Raw genomic sequence first — 25,622 nt, 5'->3', positions numbered from 1 at the left:
TTTAGGACAGAGATGGGGAGAAATTGTTTCATCCAGAGTGTGGTGAGCCTGTGGAATTCTTTGCCACAGAAACAAGCTGAGACCAAAACAGTGAATGTTTCCAAGATGGGATAGATATAGCTCTTAGAGTTAAAGGGATTGAAGGATGTGGGGAGAAAGCAAGATCACTGGAGATGGATGGTGAGCCATGATCATACTAAATGGCAGAGCAGGCTCAAAGGGCCAAGTGGCCTACTCCTGCTCGTATATTCTATGCTTCCTTGGTAGGAAGAATCAAAAGACAGATTACTACTTAAATGGCAAAGACTCCAAAAATTGTAGTGCAGAGGGAGCTTGATATTACTGTGAAGAAATGCAAAAGATTTATACTTCAGGCACAAGTAAAAAGATAAATAGAATTTTGGCCTTCATTGCTAGCAGTATGGTGTTAAGAGTTTACAAATAGGCAAGTCTTTCACAAATTTACAGGGTGTGGAGATGGCACATCTGGAGTACTGTTTAGAGTTTTGGTATACATATTTAAGACAGAACATATGGGTATAGGAGGTTCAAAAAGATTCACTAGGATGATTCCTGTGATGAAGGGGTTTACTTATTGAGAACAGCTAACCAGATTAGGCGGTGTTCTGAAGAAGAGTCACTCTACCCAAAAATGTCAACTCTGCTTTTTCTACATAGATGCTGCCAGACCTGCTGAGTTTGTCCAGCAATTTCTGTTTTTGTTTCTGATATTCAGCATCAACTGTTCTTCGATTTTTAAAGTTAGGCTTTTATTCTTTACAGTTTAGGAGAATGATGGGTGATTTAAAGGGTTTGACAGAATAAATAGTGAGAAGATATTTCTAGTAATGGGAGAGCCTCAAATACAGTACAGAGTTACAGAAAAAGGGAACACACATTTAAAACTGAGATGCAAAGAAATTCTCCTCTCAGATGGCAGTGAATGTCTGTATTTCTCTACTCCAGAAAGTTGAAGAAGTGGGATTAAATGGGAGGTTGGTAAATATTTGAAATATCATTGAGTTGAAGGCTATAAGAATTTGTCACAAAAGAGGAATGGAGATCTGGAGCAGATCAGCCACGTTTGTATGCCCAAGACAGGGCAGGCTTGAGAAGCTGAATGGCCTACTCCTGCTCCTATTTCTTTTGTACTTTATTACAACATTCATATTTACTTCCCAGTTGACCAGTTTAGTTTCTTTCTATTAACTAGGTTGTGGGAACGTGTAAATTAAAATATAAATCAATGAACTATTTTCAGTGATCTGTTCTAAACTGTAATTGCTGATACATTATAAACGATTAAGACATTATTAGACATGCCAGTTAACCCAGAGCCTTTTAACAGTAATAAAAATATTAATAAATACAAAAATAAAACTAACCTTTCTGGTGATTCCTCATATATGCTGTGACAGTCTGTGTTTTCAAGCAAGAGACTTCTGGAAAGATTTTGTGTACCAGGATAATTAAAGTTTGCAAAAGAATGAGACATTGGAGAACTTCTATTAACTATATCAGCATTACGCTTCTCCTGACTGGTTAGCCCATATGACAGTCCATCCAACGCTGGGTTCAAAGATCGTGACATGTACGCATCAGCAGATTGTGGACGCCTCATTGGGGATGATGGGTAAGGAGACAGTTTATTAATTAGAGGTGTTAAAATATCAGAGTATGAAGACCTTGTAGGTTTTACAAGTTTGTCTGTGTGGATATTCAAAATCTTTTGCTCAAAAGCACATGAGAAAGTATCAGGCGATAAATTCTGAAGCCACGAGAGAAGGCTCAAATCCAGATCATCACATCCATTTCCACAAAGTAAATCAATTCCGAGCAGCACTTCACTCTCACTAATCTCTTCACCAGTTGCTCTACTCTGACAGAATTCTACACAAGACTCATACAGCAAACCTTTAATGACAAGTTGAAATAGTCTGTTATTGCTCGCTTTGAAACCAGCTTCACTCAGCTTTCTGTCCGCAGGAATGAATTCTGCCACCATAACACAGGCCTCCTCAAAGCATTGAACACGAGCAGTGCTGGGATTCCAATCCTTGAATTCTGCATGATTTGTTAAGCGAGGAAGGGTAAGCAATAAGCAGAGTTTGCTGTAGTCATCCTTGGAGGGGCAATATTCTTCCAGTGCATGGAGACACTTTACAGCCTCTTGCATTGTGTACTCCAGCTGCAACAAATAACATCCAATACATATGAGTTGTTTTTAGGGCAGATATATTTTAATGAAAGTCTAACCTTTATTTTCACAAGTTAAAAAGGTACAAACATAATGCAGGAAGCAATACCCTGCTGAGTAGGAGACCATAAGCTAAAACAAAATTTACTTTTAAACATTTAAAGAAAAGGGGAGGTTGTGGAGTTGTGGTAATGTTATTTGACAAGTGATCAAGGCTCAGGCTAATGGTCTGGAGAAAGGCAGATGGAATTTAACAAATTTATAAATTTTTATAAATCCTAAAGCTAGACCAGCCATGAAATCATTGTTGATCATCTGTAAACTGATTTGAAACTCCTTTATGAAAGAAATCTGGCATCCTTACTTGGTCTGGTTGTCATGGACTCCATACCCACAAACCTGTATGCAAACAGCAACACCTAAGAATGAGATGTCAGTCTGCTGAGGCTCCAACACAGGACTAGATGCATGAAAAACAGGAGCAGTATGCAAGATGGAGCTAAGCAATGCCACAACCAGTAGGTTACATCTACTTGTTATGAAGCACAATCATACCAGACTCAAAATGTTAACTCGGTCCCTCTCTCCACAGATGCTGCCGGACCTGCTGAGTTTCTTCAGTGTTCTCTAGGTTTATTTGAGATCAGATCTAAGCCATGCTGACTGGTCACATCCAGTCATAAACAGTATTGCATAATTAAACAGATGACTTAAAAAATAAATCAACCTCCTCAAATGATAGGAGAACCCAGCACATCAGTGCAAAAAAAGGAGTTGAAGTATTTGCAATCAAACTCAGCCAGAAGAACTGTAGATGATCTATTTCAGCATCCTCCTAACAGCACTGATGTCAGGCTTCAATCAATTTGTGGTTACGTGAAAACAAGAAATGGCTGAAAGTGCTGAATCATGCAAAGGCTATGAAATAGCTGTGCTCTCCAGCCCAGTAAGGTAATAGCTTTTACCTGGCAAATTCAACCTCATCTGTGTCTTAATTATGCAAACCCTTGTTCTGACATTATGCTCTCAGATCCTAGACTCTCCCATAATGGGAAACAATGTTTCAGTATCTATCCTTTTAAATTTCCTACAAATTTTGTATGTTTCAATAAGGTCAACTCTCACTGTTAAATAAATTCCAATAGGTACAGGCCCAACTCACTCATGTTCTCTTCAAACAGTCCATTCATACCAGTTATCAGCCTAACGAACCTTCTCTGGACTGCCTCCAATGCTAGCATACTTTTTCTTAGATAAGGGGCCCGAAATTGTCCAGTATTCCAACTGTGGTCTGATTAGTGCCTTGTACAATTTTAGCAAAACTTCCTAATTTTTATACTCCATTCCGTCGGAAATAAAAACTAAAACCCAATTTGTCTTCATTATTACCGACTAAACTTGGATGGTAACTACTTATGATTCATGGTCAAGAACTTCCAAATCATTTTGTTCTGTAGCTTTCTGCAGTCTTTCACCATTTAAAAATACTCAACTCCTCTGTGCTTCTTGCAAAAGTGCACAACCTCACATTTTCCCACATTATATTTCATCTGCCAAGTTGTTGTCCATTGGCTTAACCTCTGTGTATACCTCTGCACTTTGTGTCATCCTCACCACTTGCCTTTCTACCTCTTTTGTGTTTTGTGCAAACTTGGCTTGAATAGATTCACTTCCCTCAACTGCTTCTCCTTTATCTATTTTGCTTAACATCTTCTCAAAAGAATTCCAATACATTTGTCAGCTAACTATGTGTAAACAAGGCCTGATGTGTGGGGTTTGGAATAAGGACATGGGACAGCTCAAGCCATAAAGTTATTAAACTTGATATTCAGTCCAGAGGGTTGCAGAATCCCGAAATGGAAAAAGAGGTGCTATTCTTCCAGCTTGAGCACTGCAGTAAGCCGGAGACAGAAATGTTGGCCAGGAAGAAGGCGGTGTGTTAGAGTGGGAGTCAGTTGAAAGCTCAGGTCTTTTTTCAGTTTTTAGCCATATAAGAGAAAGTCAGAGGCTAGGAATCCACTCACCACCTTTCTTGACAATACTTTCCATCATCTACAATGTAGAAGTTAGGAGTGTGATGGAATATCCCTCGCTTGCCTGGACAAGTGCAACCCCACCAACTCTTCAGTAGCTTAACAAAATCCAAGACAAAGCAGCCAGTTGATTGGCACTCATTGACCACCTTAAGCATTTATCTCCCCATCACAATGCACTACACAAACCCATCCTGGCTTTTTTAACAGTATGCTCCAAATCTATGACCTCTACAATCTAGAAGGTCAAGGGCAGCAGATGCATGGGACACCACCATCTACAAGTTTCCTTCCAGGTCATACACCATCCTGACTTGGAAACATACCACTGTATCTTCACTGTTGCTGGTTTAAAATCCTGGAAATCCTCTCTTAAAACTTAGTGGAGGTACCTACTCTGCATGGTTGCAGTGGTCAGACAATCAGTTCGCAACCACCTACACAAGAGTTGAGCAATGAATGTTGCCCTAGCCAGTGACACTCAAATCCCATGAATGAAAGAGTAATAAAAACATTCACTCTGCCCACCTCCCATAATTAGTTTCAAAATATGCATCTATTAAACAAATATCAGGTTTAAAATTTGGTTCCTATTAGTTACTGTAATTGGCTGGTGATGCTATAGCACAATGTTTGTAACTGTAAAAGCTTGAATTATAGAAAAAATATCCTGAGGCACTTCAAGGAATTGAATTCATAACAAAAATCAACATAAAGTTGAAGAACTAAATATGAAAATAGATTATTAAAATATTGGCCACATGATGGGATTTAAAAAGACCTTATCAGAAATAGAACTGGAGAGGTCAAGAGGTTCAGCATGAAAATTTCAGGGCAAAAAGCTACTCAGTTGAATGAGGACAGTTAGGAGAGCAGCCAGGACAGCATCAAAACAGATGTGTGGAAGTGGCAACAACAAAAATAAGGTTTTCAGCTCTGCAACAAATGAGGTAAGGTAATCTTACATAAATAGAAAGGCTCATTCAGAGATAGGAGAAAATATGAAGTCAGAAGCTCAGCTTGGAATGAAGTAGGATACCTAGCAAACCTATGGATAAGAGATAATAAAGGAACTTTACGGAATTAATTATTAGGCCTTCAGAGAAGTTATTCTTGGATCCTCAGTTTATTTGCCATGTTCAGCATTTCAACTTATTTGATTGAATCTTACACAAGAACAAATTTAAATAAGTCATGCACTTACATGCTGAGGTTCATCATCTGCTGACACTGCATTGTTTACACATAATGCTTCCAAAAACTTCTGTTTTAAAATAATATATCGGAATCTGGAAAAGTAAATTTACCAAATTAAATAATTTTTAAATAATGATTAACAATTCTCACAATAACATTACTAATTTATTAGTACAAATTTCCTCTGGTTGCAGAGTCTAGAAGCAGGCAGCATAATTTAAAAATAAGGGGGATAACGAGAAAAGTTTTGACACACATCTGTGAACTTTCAAAATTCTTGACTATGTTTAAGGTAGAAATTGATAATTTAGGATTACCAATGGTGTAGAGAATTATGGGGATGGGGTGGGTCGAAGGGATTGATGTGTTTGAGCTGTTATTATTGTAATGAATGTTGGACAGGCTCAACGAGCTGAGTGGCCTCCTCCTGTTCCGAGATAGTGATTAATTGGCTGTAATTTTCAAGTAAAGAAGTGATTATATGCATGAAAGTAGCAAATTTTAACAGTAAATTTCTAATACCAAATATTCATAGTTGTGAAATTCAGATGCCTACTTCAGCCTCCATTTCCTTGTATGCAAATCTCTTAAACTGAAAGTTTATTAATTTGCTCACTTTGCAGACAACTACAGATATAAAAACAAAATACTGCAGATGCTGTAAATCTGAAAAGAAAGAAAAAATGTGGAGAAACTCAGCAGGTCTGGCTATATCTGTGGAGAGAGAAAAACAGGGTTAAAGTTTCAAGTCCAATACAACTGTTCTTCAGACAAACCCGTTTCAGTTCTGAAATCATCATATTGGACTTGAAATGTTAACTGTGTTTCTCTCTCTGGAGATGATGGCTGACCTGCTAAGGTTCTCCAACAATTTCTGTATATTATGACTGATGTCTGAAATGCAAGAATATTGTTACTTCTACACAAGCTTGTTAAAAAGTGTGTGTGTGTGTGTGTGTGTGTGTGGGGGGGGGGGGGGGGGGGAAAGAGAGGCGTGGAAACAGGTAAAACCAAGAAAATAAAACTATGAACTAACCTTTTTGCATCAAATTTTTCCATACACTCAAGTGGCTGGATGAATTGAAGCACTTCATCCCAATGGCCATCGAGCACCAGCTGTCTGTAAAATACCCAAAGATGATTTAAGATGAAAATACTAAATTGTTTTAGATGGCACAACCCAAGTTTATATTTTCATATCCAACTGAGAAAAGGAATTAATCCAATTGCCAACACTTATTTGATTGATAATCTTACTATCTAATATACTTTTGTATTTACAAGCCTGCAGATTGGTGGGCAACTCTGATGCCCAGCATGCTTATGCAGCGATCAGTGGAATTATCTTCACCATCTTTACTGCATCCCTGGTCTGTGCTGATATTAGTAGTAGTATGGTTATTGAAACTACCACTGGTGTTACAGCTTTTATATATGATTCAATAAGCCCTGCTGGAAGCAAATGTGTCTTGATAAAGGCAAGGTACACCAGATTAAATTCTGAAGAATTTCAGGAAGGGTTACTGGACTTGAAATGTTAACTTTGATTTCTCTTCACAGATGCTGTCAGACCTACTGAGCTTTTCCAACAACATCTATTTATGTTTCTGATTTACAGCATCTGCAGATCTTTTGATTTTTACAATCGATTAAATTATTTATTGCAGTCAAATCAGGCCTTCTTGTGGTGCAGTAGTAGCATCCCTACCGTAAAACTGAGAAGCCTGTGTTCGAATCCTATCTGCTCCAGAGATGTGTCATAATATTTCTGAGCAGGTTGATGAGAAAAATAAGTTTTTTTAAAAAAATGTAGCAAAACCATAGTTCAAAAATAACGACCATAGATGCTTGAAATCCATAATAAAAACAAATTGCCAAATGATATGATTGCATGGACTGTGAGGGCTTATCACAAGTATCAGCACTGTGGTGATACTGGATGGTTCCTTGTGCCTGTAGAACCATACCTCAAAAAAAATGTCAATTATTTCTGGAGAGGACAAAAAGAAAAAAAATGTGGCAAAATATAGCATGCATAACAATTTTACTAGGTAAATGCTGTTAAAGTGGGTCACTCTGTGCCATCATTACCAACAAACTTGTGTGTATCATTTTTCATCTTAGCACAGGAACTGCCATCCACTGATTTACTTTATTATGAAAAACATGCATTGATTACATTTTGTTGGATTTAGCATAGAATTCATCCCATCAAATTCCAGTACTCTTATGTACTCAGGACAATGAACTAGTTTATGTGCCCAATTATATGGAAACAGTATTGTCACCCTGCAAAATTGGATAAATGTGCTCTATTTAATCAGTTTAAACTAGTATTTGTTTTGCTGTCTTTGTTAATCCATGTGAAATGATTTTAGACACAATTTCAATCCAGTTCTCAGGGGCATGAATCTATTGCACAAAACTCTCCCAAATTTAGCACAGAATAACAAACTTGCTCAATGAAAGAAAGATCTGTTGAATGATTTGGTCAACTAGTTCACACCAGTTCAGTATAGGGTATCCCTGAAGTTAGGGGACAGTACTATGAGCTTTACTACTCATAGGTCTACACTTTATATGGTAACAACACTCACCACACAAAGATTGTGAAATCTCAAGTTCTAGTTAATGCTGCAGTCTTCAAGAGAATGGTCTGAAACTAAAACCCTCAACCAAAAAATAAGAAAAACAACTGATCCTTAGGGTTGAATAAATAAAATGTTAAACCAAAAGCAAAATATGGCTATAAATCTGAAATAAAACCCCAAAATTTTCAAAACATTCAGCAGAACATGTAGCATCTGCTTCATCAAAACTGGAAGATGGTTAAGATTGGCAGCTTTTAAGTACCAAAGCAAGAAAAAGGAGAGGCAGAAAAGAATGGTTTGGATGTGTACATAGGAGGTATAGTTAGTGAGTTGACACCAAAATTGAAGGCGTAGTGGACAGCGAAGGAGGTTACCTCAGAGTACATGGGATCTTGTTAAGGAGTAGCAGGTGGAGTTTAATTTAGATAAATGAGGTGCTGCATTTGGAAAGGCAAATCAGAGCAGGACTTATACATTTAATGGTAAGGTCCTGGAGAGTGCTGTTGAATGAAGAGACTTTGGAGTGCAGGTTCATAGTTCTTTGAAAGTGGAGTCTCAGGTTGATAGGATAGTGAAGAAGGCATTTGGTATGTTTTCCTTTATTGGTCAGCGCATTGAGTACAGGAGTTGGGAGGTTATGCTGTGGCTGTACAGGTTGTTGGGTTGGCTACTTTTGGAATATTGAGTGCAATTCTGGTCTCCCTCCTATCAGAAGGATATTGTGAAAATTGAAAGGGTTCAGAAAAGATTTACAAGGATGTTGTCCGGATTGGAGGGTTTGAGCTTTAGGAAGAGGCTGAATAGGCTGGGGCTGTTTTCCCTGCAGTGTCAGAGGCTGAGGGGTGACCATATAGAGGTTTACAAAATCATGAGGAGCATGAATAGGATAGACAAGGTCTCTTCCCTGGGGTGGAGGAGTCCAGAACTAGAGGACATAAATTTAAGGTGAGAGGGGAAAGATTTAAAAGGGACTTAAGGGGCAACCTTTTCATGCAGAGGTGATGCGTGCATGGAATGAGTTGCCAGAAGATGTGGTGGAAGTTTGTCCAATTACAATATTTAAAAAGGTATCTAGATGGGTATATGAATAGGAAAGGTGTAGAGGGATATTGGCCAAGTACGGGCAAATGGGACTAGATTAGTTTAAGATATCTGGTCAGCATGGACAAGTTGGACTGAAGGGTCTGTTTCTGCACTGTACATCTCTATGACTCAATGATAACTACAAAAATCTGGTAGCACCAGAGGCAAGAGGTTTTAGATGATAATGAATGGCAGTGCAAAGCAAAAGGGAATGATAAAAAGTTACATTAAAAACAAAAAAAGATCCAAAGGTGTGCACAAATACAGCAGAATTTAGTACTAACTAAAACACACAAAATCAAAATAAGCTGGCAACCACACTACGTACCTGAGGAAAAGCATATCATCGGAATACAATCCATTTATTACACCACTTTCTTTCTCAAGAGATAGCATACTAATATGGAGTTTCCTTGAATTAAGAAAATCCAGGATTAGTTTAATTATTTCCGCTTCCTTAACATTAATTGTCTCTTCGGCTGTCATGATTATAGCTTTTCAAGTGAGCTGACCTATTAAAAAAAAAGAATGATTTTAAAGGAAAATAAAGTAACTACTATTGTGCTTTGCATTGAAATCAACTTGCAACTAACTTCATTCTTTAAAAGTATAAATTTTCAATCTTTATAGTTCAGGAAAGTAAATGTTCTGAATTAGAACTTGTAAGAGCAATTAATTTCTCCAACTGGCAAAAGTTGAAATCATGTTAGTTTTCAGAATATTCTGTTTATGAAAAAATAGAAATATTTTTAAAACAAATTTCCAGTCTTGTTATATGTATTCTCTCATTTGTGGCTGAACATTTTTTTCATCATACAAAGTAATTTTCTCAAAAAGGAGAAAATGTGCAATGTCTAATCTGTATTTTTTAACACCCGATACAGCACATTTCCACATAAGTTATTGCATGTCCTAATTTCACTCAAAGAAGCATTTAAAAAGTTTTGACATGACAGCAGTAAAAGTTGTGATGCAATCCTATCTCCATTGAGGACGATGCAACCAATTAAGTTTGTTAAGTAATGAAATACATTAGTATCATTATGATAAAAATATTTGCATAAGTAGTCATTGAAAAATTACATGTTACATTTGAGCACTACAGAATCACACACTGAAGATTCCAGACTCCTACTTTGTTGAACTGCATATCTCAGTTACTATTCTATATAAACATACCAAGGGGATTTTTACCTGGACCACTGTTCTGTGTGTTAGATCAGAGGACTTAGTTGTGGAGGTAGAACATCTAAGTTCACTTGCATTGATTAAGCTGTCTGGAAAGGGAGAGGAGGAAAACAAAAAAGACTTGCTGAACATTTTGGGACTTGAAAGAAAGGAAAAAATGTGATTGAACTCAGAATGGACTGCAAAACCAGGTAAGTCCAAGCACAATCGCTGAGATTTAACAAAAGCTCTAAACATCTGGTTCACTCCTTAAATTGTCAATATTTCATGTGCTCTTAATTATCACAGGTGGTTTTTAAAACCAGAATGGAGCTACACAGTTGGACTTTCCTAAGTGTTTTGTGAGAAAAATAAAACAAGAACAGGAGGATTGATGGTGTTTAGACTAATCAGCTTAAGTTACAGTTGTTCTTTCCAAAAGGTCATGAATCCTTTGAAAGGAACTTCCTGTACTTAAGGTGGTTGTATCATTTCTCTCTGGCTACGTCATCACAACAGCTGAAACCTAAGGGTTTCTCCAAATAGATAGAGGCTAAGACTCGACAGGTCATAATGTCATACAGTATGGAAACAGACTCGGCGGTCCAACCAGTCATACTGAACATAATCCCAAACTAAACTAGTCCCAACTGGTGCAGAAGGGGTCCACAGTTTAACTCTTTATTTCTAGTAGTCTTGAACAGAACGTCCTTTGAATTTAACTGGGGAGCCTAAGCTAGAGTGCTGTACTGTCTGCAGCATGTGGGAATTCCTTGATATTTCTGGCAGTCTGGTTGACCACACCTGGAGGAAGTGCTGCCAATTTGATTGTTGAGTCTTGGAACTTGAGCATCAGCTGGAGGCTATGTGGATAACTCACCTGTTGAGGTGGCCACCCTGCAGCCTAAGTAGTTGCAGGCAGAGCCGGAAAGGATAACCAGCAAGCAAAGGAAAGGGGCCAGGAAAGCCTAGAGGGTACCCCACTTGATTACCATTTTTCTGTTGCAAAACAATGACAATGAGGTTTCTACTGGAAAACAACAAGGACAAGGTTCCACAATACTATAGACTGCTCGACTGGACAAGATAGTGGAGCAAGATTTCAAGGAAAATTATGGCAGGAACTCAGTAATAAGGAGTGGAAAAAGCAGTTTCTGCAGCCACAGAGCTGATCTCAGGATGATGTGTTAATTCTCTCGGGCCAGGATGAGGAATGTTACTACATGGCTGCCGGGCATCTGAAGGGGATAATCAAAGGGCAGGGTAAAAGCTTGTACTAATGATATACGTAAAATGAGAGATGAGGTTGCGCATCAAGAATTCAGGGAGCAAGGCAGTATATTAAAAGCAGGAACTCTCAGATTGTAACCTCTGGATTACCCCTAGTGTCTTGGTTCTGGCAGGTATAGAAACTGAACAATGGAGCATATGAATGAGTGACTCAAGAGTTGGTGTCGAAGGGAGGGGCTTGGATTCCTGGAATTGTTTCTGGGAAGGTGGAACATGTACAAATGTGTCAATCTGCACTTGAACCAGAAAGGATCTAATATTCTTGCAAGTAGATTTACTAATGCTAATAGGAACACTAAACAAAACTACTAACAAACTGAACATTCTCTTTCTTCTAACTAACCACTATCCCTTAATGGAACACAACTGTATTAAATATGCTGTTATATTACTAAACATTACATTAACTTAAACTCAAATCCACAATCTCTAATGCTGTCCTCCGATTCTGCTGCTGTCTTCTCCCTGGGTCATCTTCTTTCTTTTTACTGAGAGTATTTTTACAGAAAAAGGTACCTTTTGACGTATAGTGCCTATTGAAATTTGTGAGCAAGATATTTATTGCTTCAGATGGCCTTTGCTCTCTGGTTCTAAGGCAGTTGTTCTGACCAGTTTTCAAAATGCTCCCTTTTTTTTTTAAAAGGACCTCCAACATCTTTTCCCCCTCTCTGTTCCGATGTTGTCAATATAATAAATTCAAACTCAACTGGGTTTTAGTATCCTGGACATAAATTGGTTAAATTTGAATTGTTGTCAAAACAGCAACCAAAACGCAGATTTCCATGTAACATGATACATGTATCCATGTTACATGTACCTATTTTGAAATAACCCATTCTTAGCTGTTCTGTCTGGCAGCTGCAGCTGTACTTTAAATTTACTTTAAAACTCAGAAAAAACACTTTCTATCTTAAAATGAACAAAGACTCTTGCAACTTTGTAATTGAAGGAATAGAAATATATTTTCAAATCAGGATGGAATGTGGCTTGGAGGGCAACTTGCAGATGGTGCTGTTCCCAAGCACCCGCTTCTCTTGTCCGAGATTGAAGTGGTCATGGGTGTTGGAAGGTGATATCTCAATGTTTGGCAAATTTCGGTAAGTGAATCTTGTAGACACTGCTGCTACTCAGAATAGGTGGCAGGGGAAAAAACACTTGTGGGTGTGATGTCAATCAAGCAGGCTGCTTTGTCCTGAAAGGTGTCAAACCTCTTAAGTGTTGGACCTGAAAGTATCCAAGCACGAGGGGAATTTTTCATCCTGACTTGTGCCTTTCAGAAGGTGAACAGGCTTTGGGGAGTCGGAGGGGAGTTACTTACTAAAATATTAATAAGCCTTGTCATATAGTTTTTTTTCATATGAGCAAGTCCGGTTTATTTTCTGGTCAATGGTCACCCTCAGGACGTTGATAATGGGGTCTGAAAGTCAAGGGGTGGTGGTTAGACTTTCTCTTATTGGAGATGGTCATAGCTTGGCATTTGTGTGCCAGCTATGTAACTTTCCAATTTTCAATCCAAGCCTGGATATCATTGAGGTCTTGTTGCATTTGGACATAGTCCATTTCAGTGTCTGAGTAATCATGAATGGTTGCTAGCAAACATCTCTACTTTTGACCGTATGATACAGGGAATGTCATTTACAAAGCAGCTAAAGATAGTTACGCAGAGAACATCATCCCAAGGAACTTCTGCGGAGATTTCCTGGAGCTGAGATGACCAACCTCCAAAAACTAGAATCATCTTCCTAGGAGCTAAGTGTGACTCCAATCATTAGAGAGATGCCCCCACACTGATTCCCATTGACTCAAGTTTTTTCTAGGACTCAGTGATGCCATACTCAGTTGAATGTGGCCTTAATGTCAAGCACTGTTACTCTCGCATCACGTCTGAAATTCAGCTCTCATTATGATTGAACCAAGGCTGTAATGTGCTCAGTAATTGTGTGACTAACTGGCCAAATCCAAGCTGAGCATCAGTGAGCAGAATATTGCTGAGTAGGTGCTGCTTGATAGTACAGTTGATGACATCTCCCATTACTTTGCCTGGTGATGCTTCTGGCAGGCTTTCCTTCTTTGAGGTAGGGTTGATAATTGAGAGTAGAGTAATGGGGTGGCAATTAGTTGGTTTAAATTTGTCCTGTTTTGCCAAGTATGTTCTGAACATACAATTTTCCACATCTTCAGATAGATGTCAATACTGTGGCAATGCACGAATGGCTTGCCTCGGAGTATGGCAAGTTCTGGACCACAAGCATTCAGTACTATTGCTGGAATGTTGTCAGAGGCCATAACCTTTGCAGCATCCAGTGTCCCCAACTATTTCTTGATATCACATGGAGTGAACTGAATTGGCAGAAGACAGGCATCTGTGATGCTGTGGACCTCTGCAGGAGGTCAGGATGAATCATTCACTCGATACTTCTCACTGAAGATTGCTGCCAATGTTTCAGCCTTATCCTTTGCATTGATGTGCTGAGCTCTCCCATCATTGCGCACAGGATGTATTTGTGGATCCTCCTCCTCCAACAAGAAACGTAATCGTCCACCACAATTCACGACGAGATATGGCAGGACTGCAAACTCAAATCTGTTCTGTTGGTTGTGGGAATCACTTAACTCTGCAAGTCACTTGCTGTTTATGCAAGTAGTTCTGCTTGGTAGCTTTAGCAGGTTGACATCTCACTTTTAGTTATGCCTGGAGATGCTCTAGGCAGACTTTCCTGTATTCCTCTTTGGACTATGGTTAATCCCCTTGCTTGACAGTAATGATAGATATGCTAGGCCATGTGGTTACAGATTGTGTTGGAGTACAATTCTGCTGCTGATGGCCCAGTGACTCGTGGATGCTTAGTCTTGTGTTGCTAAATCTGTCCCATTGACCTTGGGGAAAGTAGCATACAACACGGTGATGGGTCTTATCATTGTCTCCACAAGGACTGTGCAGTGGTCACTCATACTGTGGTGGACAGATGAATCTGTGGCAGGTAGATTGGTCAGGATGTGATTAAGTATGTTTTTCTGCCTTGTTGGTTCCCTCAACTCTTGCTTCAGACCCAGTCTAGCAGCAACGTCCTTCAGAACCCAATGAGCTTATCAGTAATGTTGCTGCAGAGCCATTCTTGGTGATTGACATTGAAATCCCCCACCCACAGTACATTCTACACCTGTGTCACACACAGTATTTCCTCCATGTGCTGTTCATCACAGAGGAGCACAGAGTCATCAGCTGAGGGAGGACAGGATGTGGTAATCAGTAAAAGGTTTTCCTGCCCATGTTTGACCTGATGCCACAAGACCGCATGGTATCTAAAGTTAATGCTGAGGACAGCCAGTGCAACTCCATCCCGTCTGTTTACAACGGTGACACTCTCTGTGCTAGGCCTGTTCTGCAGGTGGAATAGGTCATATCCAGAGATGTTGACTATTGTGTCTGGGACATGGTCTGTTAAGTATGATTCCTTGAGTATAACTATGTCAGGCTATTGCTCGATGAGTCTGTTTGACAGATCTTTGAATTTTGGCACTAACCCCTAGATGTTGGGAAAGAGTACTTTGCAGTTTTGACATGTTTTTGCTGTTGTTATTTCCGGTACCTAGGTTGATTCAAGATAATCTGTCTAGTTTATTTCTGAGAATTCATAAATGATTGTTACAACGGAGTGACTTGCTAGGGCATTTTAGAAGACAGTTGAGAGTCAACTTCATTGCTGTAGGTCTGGAGTCACCTGTAGGTCCAACCAGGTAATTGTTTTTTAAAACAGACACGGTCATCATTAGACTCTCAATTCCCGATATCTACTGAGTTCATATTCCAACCTCTGCTGTGTCAGAATTCACGCCCAAGACTCCAGACAAAAGACCATTGACCTAAACGCCCTTCTACTGACACAGTTAACACTTTGTCATCACATATATACAAAGCTGGAACATTTTGACCAGGCAATTCCTACCGTTTCTACAACATATCAGGTTTCACCTTCAGATTTAATTCAGTGTTTAGTTAGAATGGTATCCATAACAACTTTTAATCCCACATATTAGTTCCTGAACTTCTAAAACCTTAAAGCAGGGATTAAATTCATTGAGGTAATGAATATGCAAGTTTTCCTGACTCCTAGTTAGCTGAATATTTCTTTGATGATAATTTTAAATCTGTTCCCTCTTCTTTGCAGCCTCTTTCTCTTCCTATCCCTCCAGCAGATTCCCCTACCCTCTGCACGCCTCCTGCAGTACCTCTTTCGCCTGCACCACTCTTGCTTCTTCTGCCTTTCCTCCCTCCCGTAATAGTCAACTCCTCTCCTATGCTCCCCCACTGAATCCCCTTCTACCCTGAACCAGGCAGATGGCCCTAATCCTCAGCAAAAGGCAACATCCCAGGAAAAGGCAAGCATCCCGACAACTCCATCACTGCTACAGTAACTTTGTTAACAGCTCGCTGCTCCTCCAATCAGAGACTGTTTCTCTCCCTATATGTAGATGATAACTTACTGGTTAGTTTATCAGCAGCAAACATGCGTGATTGGCTGAGCAGCTCCTCGAGGATTCTGTTCATCTACTTACACTAGGGTGGAATGCATTTTAAAGATTGATTGAACCCATGACTGAACTTGTCCGGGCCTTTTGTTGGCTTTCAGGCTGCTGTCCTGGTGTATTTTAAGTCATAAGTAAATCACATGTTAGATTAGAACAGCCTTATGGGATGATGATATTATCCACAAAGTGTTTGGTGAATAGGATTTTAAAAAAATACTAAGAAGTCAGTAACTAAAAATGTAAATGAAGGAAGTACAAGATGGATATCAATTTGAGGAAGGGTATAACATGCAAGTAATTTGAATGGAATATGATTTTAACATTTGAAGCACTGAGGAAACTAGAAACTGGTGTCAGTCAGGCTGAAAATCTTAAACAAAAGCAGAAAATACTGGAAATACTCTGCGAGTTATGGTTACACCTGTAAAGAAAAGTAGAATTAATTAATAGTATCTTCATTTTTCAGGGTACTGTATCCTGACCACTATGTACACATTCTGATCACCTTAGTTAAGCGAAGGTGTAAGTGAACAGGTATCAGTTCAGAAAAGGTTTACCAGATCACCCTCCTCCACTTGGCTGAGCTTATCTTCTCATATCCTTCTAAACCCTCCTATTCAAATACCCATCCAGATGCCTTTTAACTGTTGCAACTGTACTAGCCTCCACCACTTCCTCTGGCAGCTCATTCCTTACACGTACCACCCTTTGCACGAAAAGGTTGCCCCTTAGGTATCTTTTATATCTTTCCCCTCTCACCCTAAACCTATGCCTTCTAATTCTGGAGTCCCCCACCCCAGCGAAAAGGCTTTGCCTATTTATCCTATCCATGCCCCTCAATTTTGTAAGTCTCTATAAAGTCACCCCTCAGCCTTTGAAGCTCCAGAGAAAACAACTCTGGCCTATTCTAACTCTCCCTATAGCTCAAATCCTCCAAATCCAGGCAACATCACTTGCATGACTACTATCTATGCCTGCCTTTTTCAAAGATATGCCAAATATTTCTTGTCCTCGTCCTACATATATACCCTCCATCAACTATTTTATGCTGTGCCCTACCCTGCTCTCACCCTAAAATTCAAATATTCTTCAACATTACTTCTATTTCCATCCTTCTTTTAGTTTTACATGGTCCATCTTCATCGCTTTCCCTCCCTGACTTCAATGTCTCAATTTCTGGCAATAGGTTATCAACTAATGTTCATTAAAATCCCACTGAGACTTCAATAGCTACCTTGATTTCACTTTCTTAGATCCTGCACCTTAGAACTCCAATTAGTTCTCCCAGATACTCCAACCGTCTCATTTGCATCATTAACGCAAACTTCCACATTAGAGCTTGAGATGTCTTCTTTCTTCAACAACTGTGTATTCACCCCACCCCCAAACAAAATTATGGTCAACAGCATTCCTTGAATTTGTGCATATCACTTCACATACAATTTCACCCATCTCTTCCCTTCTGTCTCAGAATCACAAAAGAATTTCCGTTGTCCTCATCTTTATTTTCACCCCATCAAGCTCCACAGTCAATAGTTTATTTTCTACATTTTTTGAGAGCTCCACAACCAAATATATCTTTTCTGCGCGTTTCAGCATTGATGAAGGGATTGTTCCCTCTGTGATAGCTGGTTTACTTTTCAGTCACTGTTCTGTTCCTGTTGCACCTTTTCATGCAAACGCAAGAGATACAACACTTGTCTTTCACCTCTTTTCTCTTCACCATCCAAGGCCTTGAATATTCATTTCAGGTAAAACACGAGGTTGACTTCGGCAGACATGTTTTGCATGATGGATCCTCAAATAACTTGCTTGGTTATTATGGGAGCATTTGAAAAATGAATTACTGAACAGGCTCCTCCTACTTGTTGTCTTTCCCCAAGCTGTAGCTCCTGTAAATTCTGGAGTACTCAACTCCACTTCCCTACTATATCTGAATCATTACACTAGTGTGATATCTTGCCTAATGTGAATTTCTGGATCAACTGTAACTTTCAATTTATCAGCAAGTTCATTCATTCTGTTCATCTGTCACTATTTGCTCTATATCCCAAACTGATCAGTTGACCCCTCCTTCCTTTTCCTATACTCAGGACAGAAGTTCAGCATATCTTCAAATTTTTTTAAAACAATTATCTGCACCTCCTTTACATTTTCTATCACACACACATAACTCAAAAGCTGGATTGACCCTGTCCAGGAATTTTCAAGTTGCTGTGCAGCCACACAGTTAAGAAAGAAGTTTGTGCAGTGTCTGATTTGACATTGCACTTTTAAAAAAAAATTCACAGGGTCTGACTGTGTTGGTCAGAAATTATTGCCCACTTTTACTTGCTCTGAAGGTAATAGTGAGTTGCCTTCTTGAATCACTGTAGTCCATATGGTGTAAGTACACCCACAGTGCTGCTTGGGAAGAGTTCCAGGATTTTGACCTAGCAATATTGAAGAAACAGTAATATTGCTTGAATGGTGTGCAACTTGGGGATACCTTGCAGGTGACAAAGTTCTGATGCATCGGCTGCCTTTGGCCTTCTAGGTGGTAGAGGTTGTGTTTGGAAGGTGTTGTTGAAGGAATCATGCCGAGCTTTGCAGTGCACCTTGGTGAAGGGAATGAATGTTAGAGGGAGTGAATGTTAACAGGTGTGTACCAGTCAAGCAGGCTGTTTTGTGCTGGATGGAGCTACACTCATCTGGACAAGTGAAGAGTATGCCACTGCAGTCTTGTTTTGCGCCTTGCAGACAGTGAGCAGGCATTGGGGCGTCAGGTGGCAAGTTACTAACCACAAAACTCTAAGGCTCTAACCTGTTTTTGCAGTCATAGCATTTATACGGCTGGTCCAGTTCACTTTTTAGCATATTGTAACCCTCAGAATGCAAACAGTAGCAAGATTCATCAATGCTAATCATAGAGTCCGAGATGTACAGCACAGAAACAGACTCTACCATCCCACTCGTCCATGCTGACCAGATATCCCAACTCAATCTAGTCCCACCTGCCAGCACTTGCTCCATACCCTTCTAAACCCTTCCTATTCATATACCCATCCTGATATCTCTTAAATGTTGTGATTGTACCAGCCTCCACCACTTCCTCTGGCAGTTTATTCCATACACACACCACCCTGTGTAAAAAGGTTGCCCCCTTAGGGCCTTTTTAAATTTTTCCCTTCTCACCCTAAATCTATGCCCTTCTAGTTTTGAACTCCCCAACCTCAGGGAAAAGACCTTGTCTATTTACCCTATTCATGCCCCTCATTATCTTATAAACCTCTATAAGGGTCACACCTCAGCCTCTGATACTCCAGGGAAAACTGCTCCAGCCTAGTCAGCCTTTCGCTATAGTTCAAACCCTCCAAACTGGGCTACATTCTTAAGTTTTTTCTGAATGTTTTCAAGTTTCTTCCTGCCACTGAATGTCAAAAAGAGACTGTTAGATTCTCTCTATGGAAATGGTCATTACCCAGCACTTCTACATTGTACATTTTATTGGCTACTGATTAAGCCAAACTTGAATGTTGTCTAGGTATTGCTGCATATGGACACAAGATGCTTCAAGACAAAAATCAATAGGATTCTGAAGACAGAGATCAAGGGTTACAGTGAAGGGAAGCTGGGTTGAGGTAGATGTAGATGATTGCTATGATTTAACTGAATAGTGGATTATGCATGACTGGCTTAATGGACTACTCTTGTTCCGTTGTTCAGTATCGGAGGAATCGCATATGACATGAACATTATGCATTGAACGTTGCTACTTCTGACCTTATGATGGAAGGTCATTGGTAAGGCAACTGAAGATGGTTGGACCTAGGACATTATCCTGAAGAACTCCTGCAGTGATGCCATAATCTCCAAAAACCAAACAATTTTTCTTTATGTTAGGTATGACTCCAGTTTCTTCATGCCATTGCTCAAATGCTGCGTTGGTGTACAAGGGCATTAGTTCATTTCTGAAGTTTAGCTCTTTTGTGTACATTTAAACTCAGGCTTTGATGAGGTCAGTACTGAAGTGGCCCTGGCAGAAACAAAACCAAGTATCATTGATGTTATTGCTACTTGATAACACTTTGCTGATAATCAAGAGCACACTGATGGAACAGAAATTAGATTAGATTGGTCCTGCTTTTTGTGGATCAGACATGAAGTATTTTTCACATTGCAGGGTAAATGTTATAATTTGGCAGGAACAGCTTGGCAAGGGGCACAGTTAATTCTGAAGCACAAGTCTTGCTGAAATGTGCCCATAGCATTTGTTGAATCTGACTGAAAACTAATGTGTAAGATAAGGGGAGTCTCACAAGGATACGGAGGTTAATCATTTACTTGCACTTCTGGCTGAAGATTGTTGCAAGTAGTTTGACTTTTGTATTGGCTCCTTCACTGCAAAGACTGGGGTTATTGGTAGAACTGACTTCTCTTATTTTCTTGTTAAATTTTCCGTCACAATTCCTGACTTGATGAATCAGAACTCCACAGTGCAGAGTTTAACATTAATTGATTGAAGCAATTCCACAATCAGATGTTGCTTCTGTTGTTTGGTATAAAAATAGATTGTGTTAAAGCTGCATCAGGTTAATAGCTTACAATCTCTACTATGTAGAAAATGACCATTCAGCACATGTCTGCACCGACCCTCCAAACAGCATCCCACCCAGACCCAAACCCCTATCTTATCCCAGTAACTCCACACTAATCCACCTAACCTCCTGCACATCCCTGGACTCTGGGTAGTTTAGCATGCCCACTCTACCTAACCTGCACATCTTGGATTGTGGGAGGTAATTGGAGCACCTAGCATCAGCACTTCTGCTGATGATGGCTCACACTGCTTGAAGGAAGCCCAGATTTGAGTTGTTAGATCTATTCTCTGTTCTGGATCAGTGGTGCTGGAAGAGCACAGCAGTTCAGGCAGCATCCAAAGAGCAGTGAAATCGACGTTTCGGGCAAAAGCCCTGAAGGGCTTTTGCCCGAAACGTCGATTTCGCTTCTCGTTGGATGCTGCCTGAACTGCTGGGCTCTTCCAGCACCACTGATCCAGAATCTGGTTTCTAGCATCTGCAGTCATTGTTTTTACCTTCTCAGATCTATTCTCTGTTTGAAATCTGACACACTAACACAGTAATAGTGCTAGCCAATATGTTGGAGGGAATCCTCAATTCGTAGATGTAACTTCATCTCCACAAGGATTATGCAATGGCGTCTCCTGCAATGTAATCATGGACAAATATCTGCAATAGGTAGTTGGAACAGGACAAATTCAAAAACGTTTTACTCATCACAGGCTGCACACCTAGTCTAGCAGATACATCCTTCAGCACTCAACTGGTGATGACAGGTTACTAGCCCTGAAAGCCCCACAACCATCATCATAACCTACATACAACTCCTTAAGCTTTTGATTATGGTTGATCTGTACTTCAAGTGTATTTACTTGCTATTATTTCATACTCCTTGATGATAAATTGGTCTTGAAAATTTCAATCAACCCAGTATCCTGTCTTTTGGGAAAGTAAATTTCAGATTTCCATTACCTTGTATGTGATGTCACTCCTCAAAGAACTTTGATTTTCCCCCCTTGTTCTGGAAACCTCACCAGGGGAAGCAACTTTCATTTTAAAAACTTTGATTACATTTCTTGTCAACTCAAGAAAAATACAAGATAAATAATACAACTTGGCTCAATTTAACTTTCTGTGCTCAATTTTTGCATGTGACTCCACACTTTATTTCCATCTCAGTCAGTGATAAAATTCTTGAATTGTCAATCAGAAAACTCAAATCTATTCAATAGGCTTGAGCAGAAAGTGACAAACTAACACTTCAGTGCACTAACTGAAATACTGTTGGAAGTGCTGCCTTTGGTATGAGTTGTTAAACCAAAGTCATTTCTGTCTGAACTAATGTGGTTATAAGCTCACTTGGCATAATTCAAAGCAGATCTTAGGGGTTCTCCAAGTGACTTAGCCAATACTTATTCCTTTAACACCATTAATTTTAAACAGACTATCTGGCTCTCTTATGCAAGCACATCCTTTTGAGGGGTAAGAAAGCCAAAATAGTGTGTGCTCTCATAATGAGCAAGATTAGCATTTATTAGTCACCCAAAGCCTATGGAAAGATGATGCTGAGCTTCCTACTTAAATCATTACAGTTCATGTAGAAAGTACTCCCACAGTGTTGTTAAGTAGCCAATTCTAGTAAAAAATGATCAAACATCCTCTGGAAGTCTCTATAAGCATATATCCATAGACTCTGATATATATCAAGCTGAAATATTGACTCTTTCTCTTTCAATAGATGCTGCCTGACCCAAAAACGTTCCAGCATTTTCTGTTTGTTTTTAATTTCAGATTTTGTGCATGTGCTGTATTCTGCTTTTATAAATGCTTTCCTTCAGCTATGTCAGTGATCTCAAAAGGTCCATTAGATACAATCTACACAAATCCATATCGATCCTGTTTTGATCAGCTCAGGTTTCCATGCACTCTGTTACAATCCTACTTACAATATCTTCTAATAACCCCCAGAACTAATTGTTATGCAAGTTTATTGGTTTCTTTCTCCCTCTAGTAGCAGAAATAATGGAGCAACACAAATTTTGACCAGCTTTGCCTCTACCTTCTCTTTAAATAAACTTGCTCCTACAATCTCACTAAACTGCCCTTATCTCAATACCTTCAAAAGCTTCTTCAAAGTCTGTCTTCCATCATGACATTGGTCGCCTCCCTAATATTTCTGGGCCCCGAAGGATAGATGGACCCGAAACACTGACTTTGCTTTCTCTCCACAGATGCTGCCGAACCTGCTGAGCTTAGCCTGCAATTTCTGCTGTGTTTCAGATTTCCAGCTCTGATGAACCCTGAAACGTCAACGGGCTTTCTTTCACTGCCTAGGTCTGCTGCTTGGTGTTTTTCATTTAAAGACGACGTGGCTAGGAACATCATCAGCTGTTGAATCGGAGACCCAGCCTGTTCAAAGCCAGGACAAAAGACGTGCGAATCATTTGTCAGTACTTGCAAGTTCCAGAGTGTCGGTCTGCTTTAATCTCTCCTTAGCCAACTCAGGGGTATTTGATACGGGTATAGAAAGGATTTTTTTCTGGTAGGAGGCACATTGATGGTTCGGGGCAGGACATTCATCGTGATTGAGCCGGACCTCCAACACATCACACAATGAGGCGGCCTCGTCGCTCGCGCCGCGGATAAACAAGCGCAGGAAGGGGGATTTAAAAATTAAAAAAAACACAAGGACACCCTCAACCGCAATCGGATATTGTGCCAGGCCGGCGTGAACGCCGGTTGCCGCGGGCAGCCGCCCTCACAACTCACCCAGGCACCACCTTCTTTCCTCCCCTCATTCACAACTTAAAAACATCCAGATAATTCTTGTGTATTCGTACCGGCAAGCTGCAATCACAGGGAGTTGCCGCCCTATTGTGCATGTGATATTTTTTTCTCTTTAGAATTTGGCTCACTGCTCTCGGCTTTTCCTCCACACTCGCTGCTGACCGTTATTTTCTTTCTCCATTGCCAGCTGACAACCGCGGCCCGAGTCTCATAATCTCGCAGGAAACGCTTCCCAACAGCGTACTGCGCCTGCGCGCCGCCTTTACGAACTCCTGAGGGTCAGGATTTGGCAAGGGGGGGGGGAGGGGGCGCGGCGGCGCCTCCCCTCGGCTCTCGTGGGCTGGGTCCGGCGACTGGGAGGGGGACGGGGAACAGGTCAGCGATCATCCTGAATGAGAGAAAAGAAATCCGACCCTTCCCGGCCCACTTGTGGTGAGAAATTTCCACGCGGCGACGCTGACTTACCCAGCTGCATGGGTGCAGGAGAAGCCCGGCGCGCCCCAGCCCTCGCTCGAGATGCGGGCACGAGCCGCAGCCGTTGGCCTGTCTCGATGCCAGCGCCGCTCGCGCAGCCTCGGCCCGGCGGGATTAACCGCAACCACTGGGCCCGGCTCGGTCACTCACCGAGTGAGCGTATCTCTTGGAGAGATACCGTTTGTACCCTATCCCTACCCTCCCCATCTTCCCCTCTGAATTTTTAAGTATACCCTGACGGCGACTCCCGTGAAGAAGAGACGCCAGTGTTCGTCTGCTCTTTTTAAGGTCGGCGTTATGCATGTCACTCACCGAGTGTTTACCGTCTGCGCTGCCTATTTTCACTTCCCTCGGTTCAATGCTGCATCGTGCGACTCCCGCCACGGGATTTGGGCCGGACTCCAGGTTGGAATAACGGTGTTTATCTCATCTGCCCATGACAACCCATATGTCGACTGTCTTTTTGCTTCCAGCGACAAACAAAGACACTGTTGCCCGACCAGGCTATTACAGCGGTCTCGTCCTGGCAACAGGGTGTAGCTTCCCAGAGAATTCTCACCACCTCGATCCCTCACCCAAAATGTTCCCCGCCTATTTGAATATGTTTCCTAGACACTTGTTAATTAAAAAAAATGTCCGTCATTGAATGTAGCAAATTGTATAATGTTTGACTGATTGCAAATATAATTGCGCTGTCATTTACAGCATTTCAATAATCGCTCATATGTGAACTCGAAATATGTCTTTAAAGACTGACACTTCAATGCAAGTATGCATTATTCTTACCCCCCCCAACTCTTCTAAAATAAATATACTTCGACCAACCCCTACACAGTCGTTGCAATCAATTTACTCATTTTTGAAGCCAACAAAACCCCTACAAGTCGAATGAATGCTACGTTATTCTGGATTAGTGGTGCTGGAAGAGCACAGCAGTTCAGGCAGCATCTGCGGAGCAGTAAAATCGACATTTCGGGGCAAAAGCCCTTATAAAAAAAATCCTACGTTAATTCATTCCTGATCCCATTCGAAGAATGGGTTCTGTTGGCTTCGGAAGAACGTGAGGTTTGGTGAAAAGTTCCTTCAAAAATCTTAACTGAAAAGAAACTTCATTTTTTAAAAGGAAATATAGACTTTTAATAAATCATATCTGGTGACCTATTTGTATTTTAGAAATAGTTGAGCGCACTATTTAAAAATAGATTTCCCGTTTCTGGCAGGAGATTCAACATATTATCTCCCTGACTGTCATATAAAAAATGAATATTACAGTGTAAAACATGAATAATTGGTGAAAATAGTTGTTGTGCAAATGAGACAGGTCTCTATAATTCATCAACTGCTTTTGTGGGATGTTTTACCTTTATCAGAAAGAATTGCACATTGAGTCACAGAAGGATATATTAGGACAGCTGTGGTTAGTGTGGCAGGTGTTATAAAAACTTATAGCCTTGGTTGTTGTAGGCATAACTTCCAAAGATGGACAGACAGTATTGGGGCTGCTCAAGAGACCAACATTTTCTGATTGCAGAAATCTCATAGCTGGAAAAGGCTTGAGGCCATGGCAAGAATTAACACAAGGATGAAAATTTTAAGTTTGGAGATAACACCTGGACTCAGTGATTAGCACTGCTGCCTCAGTGCCAGGGACCCTAGGTTGAATTCCAGCTTTTGGTGATGGTCTGTGTGGAGTTTGCACATTTTTTCCATGTCT

At 40.4% G+C, this 25,622-nt stretch overlaps 1 protein-coding gene across 5 annotated transcripts in view; it reads right to left on the bottom strand.

The window, feature by feature from the left end:
* Positions 1–24,426, bottom strand: part of wdr47a (WD repeat domain 47a) — a 72,536-nt gene extending 48,110 nt beyond the window's left edge. For 2 of the 5 annotated variants that reach the window (XM_060830207.1, XM_060830211.1), the window contains exons 1-5: positions 23,488–23,658; positions 9,430–9,613; positions 6,464–6,547; positions 5,435–5,519; positions 1,386–2,188 (exon numbers count right to left, since the gene is read on the bottom strand). In XM_060830207.1, coding sequence (XP_060686190.1) covers positions 1,386–2,188; positions 5,435–5,519; positions 6,464–6,547; positions 9,430–9,587 — 1,130 coding nt within the window. In that variant the 5' untranslated portion in view covers positions 9,588–9,613; positions 23,488–23,658. Of the gene's footprint in view, positions 1–1,385; positions 2,189–5,434; positions 5,520–6,463; positions 6,548–9,429; positions 9,614–19,850; positions 19,921–23,487; positions 23,659–24,220 lie in introns of those variants that run through there. The other 3 variants (XM_060830208.1, XM_060830210.1, XM_060830209.1) reach the window with 3 other exon arrangements.
* Between the last annotated feature and the right edge of the window lie 1,196 nt (positions 24,427–25,622).

The sequence above is a fragment of the Hemiscyllium ocellatum genome, chromosome 9, assembly GCF_020745735.1.
Source record: "Hemiscyllium ocellatum isolate sHemOce1 chromosome 9, sHemOce1.pat.X.cur, whole genome shotgun sequence".
NCBI classification, from domain to species: domain Eukaryota; kingdom Metazoa; phylum Chordata; class Chondrichthyes; order Orectolobiformes; family Hemiscylliidae; genus Hemiscyllium; species Hemiscyllium ocellatum.
The sequence above is the reverse complement of the archived record's forward strand: the minus strand, read 5'-3'. Positions and strand labels throughout refer to the sequence as shown.